This window comes from Populus alba, chromosome 1 (genome assembly GCF_005239225.2).
Source record: "Populus alba chromosome 1, ASM523922v2, whole genome shotgun sequence".
NCBI classification, from domain to species: Eukaryota; Viridiplantae; Streptophyta; class Magnoliopsida; order Malpighiales; family Salicaceae; genus Populus; species Populus alba.
In genome coordinates, this window is record NC_133284.1 from 38964002 (window position 1) to 38970115 (window position 6114).

At 36.1% G+C, this 6114-nt stretch overlaps 1 protein-coding gene across 1 annotated transcript; it reads right to left on the reverse strand.

Moving 5' to 3' along the window:
* Positions 1 to 1062: 1062 nt before the first annotated feature.
* On the reverse strand, positions 1063 to 3475 carry LOC118036898 (inactive LRR receptor-like serine/threonine-protein kinase BIR2). Its single transcript, XM_035042754.2, has one exon. The coding sequence runs from the start codon at positions 3322 to 3324 to the stop codon at positions 1498 to 1500; it is 1827 nt and encodes a 608-aa protein (XP_034898645.1). The 5' UTR covers positions 3325 to 3475; the 3' UTR covers positions 1063 to 1497.
* Between the last annotated feature and the right edge of the window lie 2639 nt (positions 3476 to 6114).

The window sequence follows — 6114 nt, forward strand, 5'->3', positions numbered from 1 at the left end:
CGTTATTTTCTATCATAATAACCAAGAACAATTTTGATTATTTTAAGCAATAAAGGTTGAGGTAACAAAATATATAAATAAACTAAATAACTAAGAAAAACAATATTGAGACTTAATTAATTTATTTTTTGGAAATTGTGTAGTAAAAACCAATTATATATTTGCAGGATAATATAAAAATATTTAACAAAAGATAAGTAAAAGTATATGAACTATTTGCTCGTAGAAATGTAGAATTTAGGATTAAAAAAAAAAACAAGACGGGAAGAAAATTATTGTCAAGGATTCTGCCCTCTATCCTTGACGTTAAATTGTTGGTCAAAAGGCGCAAACAATTTCAGTACAACTTGCCTTCCATAATCTCAACAACAATGCTTTGAAATGAGGTATTTTTAATTAATATTTTCTGTTTATTTTTGTATTTTTAAAAAATTTTTATTTTTTATTTTAAATTAATATTTTTTAAATATATTTGGATCATTTTGATATGTTAATATTAAAAATAATTTTTAAAAAATAATAAAAATATTATTTTAATCTATTTTTAAGTGAAAAAATATTTTTTAAAAAAATTATAACTAAACTCCCAATAAAACTTGATCAAATTTTCTCTCTGCAAGAACAAAACCCAAGGCCAGAGGAAGGAGAGCATGAGGGCAAAAGAAGGCACAGAGAGAGCAGAGATTTTTTATTTGTTTCTCTCTTTTATTTTCTTTTACAACTAAGAATGAAATCCCTCCACTGCTATTTACATGGGAGGCTAGGGTTGTAGCACTAGTTTAAAATTAATTAGAATTAATTTTCAATAATTCATTGAATTTAAATAATGAATTAATTCAAGATTAATTAGAGTTATTTTGTAAAAATTTATTTGAATTTACAAAAATTAATTAATCCGAAGATTTATAAAAAGAACAATCAATCAATTTCACATTAAACCTTAATAATTTTATACCTTTGTTTTCAACACTGCAGCAGCGGATAGCATATTTCTCGCGGGATAAGAAAATAATATTTACAGTGTGATAACAATTAATTTTAAAGTATTTTTTATTTAAAAAATATATTAAAATAAAAATATTTTATTTTTAATATCATCACATCAAAATAATATAAAATAAACTAAAAAAAAAATTACAATACAACCATTATTCACTGTCATTCACATCAAATCAAATTCTAAAGCTAAACAGAGACCATATTAAAAATTACATGCTGTGTTGAGGTGGTTTCTACTGGAAACAAAAGGCAGACAAAATATAGTTCTTTGAAATTCAAGAACCTGGAGTTGAATGAAGATTTATTGGTTTTTTTTTTTTTTTTTTCATTTCAACTACAGAAAACAAATGGGAAAGGAAGCTCAAATGAATGATATATCATACCATTTACACCGAGAGCCTTTGGAATGCTAACCAGACAACGTCTAAATTCTGTATGGCAACAGTTCTTTACCTCTTTATCTGGCTTCTGTCATCTTAATTTTCACCAAAGCTACACTTAATCATGACCTTGTTTGCCAAAAATCAATGGAAATTCGTCATCTTGCTCTGACAAACCACGCTCATTGGCAATGTTCTTCAAGGAATGGTAAGCCTCGTGCATGGACCATCTGTCCTTGGGCCGAGCAATGACACATTTACAAGCAATTTTTAGGAACTGGGAAATCTCCTCATCATGTCCCTTACCACAGATAGCTTTCTCAACTGCATCTTTGCTTCTGCCTGAACTTGAGAGGTGATTTACCCAATCCACCAAGTTCCCTTTGAATCCTCCTTCAGCGGTGCTGATGTCGAGAGGTTTTTGCCCTGTCACCAGCTCCAAAAGCACTACTCCAAATCCATACACGTCTCCTTTGAGTGAAGCAACCATGGTGCTCGAGTACTCCGGGGCCACATAACCGATTTCTCCTAAATCCCCATTAACGTAACTGCTCTCGATAGAGTCCGAGGAAGTCATCATCCTCGCCAATCCAAAGTCCATAATCCGAGCATCGAAGTCTTCGTCGACAAGAATCGCATTGGAGCAGATGTTCTGATGCAGGAATGGAGGCTGGTAGCCATGGTGAAGCCAAGCTAGACCCCTAGCAGCACCCAAACCAATCCTGAATCGTGTTGGCCAATCCAGTGCATTACCAGTCCCGTGGAGCAAAGAATACAAAGTCCCATTAGACATGTGCTTGTATACCAAAAGCTTCTCCTCCCCCGCAACACAAAACCCCAAGAGGGGTGCCAAATTTGGATGCCTAACCTGACCTAATCGATTCATCTCTAACCGAAACTGCTTCTCACCGAGCTGGAAAGTACTGAGACGCTTGATTGCAAGAGCCGACCCATCAGGAAGAACAGCCTTATAAGTAGTGCCTGATCTAGTCGAAATAACGATACTCTCTGGACTAAAATTGTTTGTAGCAGCCATTAAATCACCCAATTTAACCTTAACAAGAGGCTTTTGAAACAAAGAAACTTGAACAAGCTTGTGAGACCTCAATCTCTGAGCCCAATTAGTATCATCACCTCTTCCAACGTCATACCCTCCCTTTCTTCTTCCCGATTGCTTTGAGCGATACCACCACCACACCCCAAATCCCAACAACAAAGAAGAAGCGGCACCGAAAACCCCGGCAGCAATTATAATAGCAAGATTCTTCTTGCTTAGCCCACCGCACTTAGATAAAGGCCTCCCACACAGTCCCTTATTCCCATCAAAATTCGCGGAATCATAATTATTAAAGAAGGAAGGAACAGGACCGGTGAGATCATTATTTGCCACAGAAAAACTCTTGAGCCTACCCAAAGAAGAAAATCCAAGAGGAATAGACCCAGAGAGACGATTGTTTGATAGTATCAAGCTATTCAAATAAATACAGCTTGCAAGATCAGGTGGTATAGGACCAGAAAAATCATTATTTGAGAGATCAAGAGTGACCAAGTAAGGCAACCACGTACATATTTGAGCAGGAATCGTACCGGAGAGAGAATTAGATGAAAGATCCAACTTTTGCAGGCTTTTGCAGTACTGTAAGGATTCAGGAACTTGTCCTGACAGATTCATGTCACGTAATTCGAGGTTGATTATCCTATTCTCTCGATCATTCCAACATGACACCCCAACAAAATTGCAGATGAATCCAACTGATGAGTTTGCAAAGTTCCATTTTGCCAGCCTCCCTTCTGGGTCACCAAGTGAATTCTGCACACCTTGCAGGCACCTCGCATCATCTTCAGCGAAAGCAATGGCACCTAATGCTGCAAATATAACAATAAAAGCACAAAACTTCATCCTGCGAAGAAGGAGATGTCTTTCTCTTGAGTTATTGAGGGACATATTGGATGAATGATATGCAGAAAAAGATTCAAGCTTTGCGCGTGTACAAGTTTGGAATGGTCTAAAGGAAAGAGAGGTATTGACTTTGATATGATGTAATTTTTTTAATTTTTAATTTTTTATGTTTTGTGTGTGTGAAAGAAACTAATCCTACTTCCAACTCCTCCCACCAGATATCTAGTTTTTTTTATATTTTTTTTTTATTTGTCGTTGATTATGTTAGATGATGTGTGCTTGTTTTCTTATTGGTGAGTGTTCTTCAAAGGTTTTTCAATGGAGCGTGAGATAGACGATTACAGCTTCTTTGACTGAACAACGGAGAGGACCTGTTTAGTCATTGGTGGTTTAATTAAGGAATATTTTTAAGAAAAAAATAATAATTTTAGTGTTTTTCTACTTTTCAGTCAGGTCCACAAAGGATGGTCTGTAGTTGTAGTTGGATACGGCACTAAATTCATGCTCCTTTTATTCTGCTAATTTGGTCTTTTTTTTTTTTAAAGGTAAATCTACAGTGTACGAGAGTATTTTCCTTCTTACAATGTCTTTGATTTTTTTTTAAAATTATTTTTTTTAATTTTAAATTGTTTTAATTTATTGATGTTAAAAATAAATTTTAAAAAATTATGTTAATATATTATTAAATTAAAAAAACACTTTTTTTTAAAAGCAATATAATCATATGTAATCACAAAAAGGCCGCCCGAGTCTGCATATTTATCTATTTCCTGCATTTTTATAAGCTGAGGAATAGCTTGCTTTCTGTGGACACAGGGAACAAGGATTTTCATGTTTGAATCATCAAAGATTTACAAGATAGCCACTCGTTTGGCCTGTGAGCTCCCACCACCATTAGGGATACCTTGGGACGTGGTTAAACTTTTTCATAAAAAAAAATATTTTAAAAAAATATTTTATTATTATTTCAATGCACTAATATTAAAAATAAAATTTTTAAAAATAAAAAATTAATTATAAAACAACCACTATCAAACTCTACATCATTAATTTCTTATCTTGTGACCAACTAGAAACCTGCTTCTTATCAAACGCGCGCGCACGCGTCTAGACAAGCCAGGCATGGTCCGGCGGTCGTGTTCTTCATAGCTTCCTTCGATAAAACAGTTCCGATGAGTTTTATATGGTTGTTATGCAACGGACGAGGTTATCTTTCACTGGGTAGCCAAAGATCCTCAGACGTTTTCGATGAGTTTAAGAAAACCAAACACCAATATATAGATATACATGCACAGCTGATTGGTCGAGCAGATGGTGTTAGTCTTGTATCCAGAAACACGCGACCCAAATCAAATGGCTGAAGCAGCTAGGTTTTCTGGGACAATTTCTTCATTTAGGAAGAACAGTCAGGTGGGTTCACTAGTCTCCATGGATCATGGTCTTGTGTAGTTACGTCTAGTTGATGGGACGGAAACCGTTTAAGAGAGCAAGAACATCATGCGCAGCAGTAGCAAGTTAATTTGCTGGGAAATTTCTTCAGGTCAAGAATTCAAAGTCAAATTTGTGCCTGCCATTTCTTCTGCTTGGAAATTTCTTTGCAAGTTGGTAATATTACGCTATAAACGTATCATTTCTCTACTTGGCCAAGGGCTGGTGTGAGTGTGGTTTGGTGTGGTGTGGTCAAATCAAGCAGCTATTAGCCTGTCTTAACTAACCACCTAGCTATTTAATTAGATTTTCGGACATGACACCCTAGCTGTTCTGACTCCTGACAACAAGGCCATGGAAGCACCTTCTTGTCAATGGATAAACTAAGACCTTGAAGGTGCTGTCTGCTAAGTCAAAAACAATTACTTCTCAATTTGTACTTCCCAATCTTGTATGTTTTTCTGCTTAGTTTATTTGTTTGTCAGGTAAATCAGTGGAAATTTCATTGCGAGAAGAGAAGAATATAACCTTAAGGCATCTAACTAAATATTGCAAGTAATTCTTTGACTTTTCTGCAGGTTTGAATCCGAAAGAATGGTTATTGATGCCATGACCTTGCAACTCGTAAAACCACTGGCCACTGACCAGAATCTGGTGGTTATTGGGGTTTTTTTTAAGATACTTGCATGTAATGCAATTATAAATGTAAAATCCGACTTGAAGGTATATCTACGGATTAATTCAAAGAAATTATAAAAATTAAAATAATATTATTTTGATCAAAAAAACCAAATATTAACAAGTTAAAAGTTGGGTTTTGACCATAGTTTTTAAACCCGGACCGACCCAGCGGGTCAACCCGTACCCGGACCCGGGCATGGAACCAGTCCGGTGGAGGCCAAAACCCTATGGGAATTGGCCCAGGTCAAACCCGGTCCACCCGATAGGTCGACCCGGGACCCGGTTCACCCGGCCAAACCCGGGTGAGACCCGGCCACTTTTTTTTTTACTTTCCCTGTCATTAAACGACGTCGTTTAATGACATTTAAAATCCTACTAAGCACCGAAGACAAAAGAAGAACGAAGAACGAAAAACTTAACCTAATCTGTCTCGCCCGAATTGAACGGAGCAGAAGAAGAACGAAGCAATTAACAATTGATCTCTGCGAAAAAGGTTTGAATCTCCTTCTTTCACTCTCTGTTTTGTTTATTCTTCGTCGTTTTCTCATTTCTGGGTTCTGACATCAATTTCAGTTTCAAGTTTCAACCCGATTCAAGTTCATACTTCTTTCACTCGCTGCCATCGATTTTGCAGAAGAAGAAACCTCAGCCCTCAGGTATGTTTCTCCAACCCGATTGCTGCTACAGTGTCTGTATTTTCTTCTACCAGTGACCTCTGTTTCTATA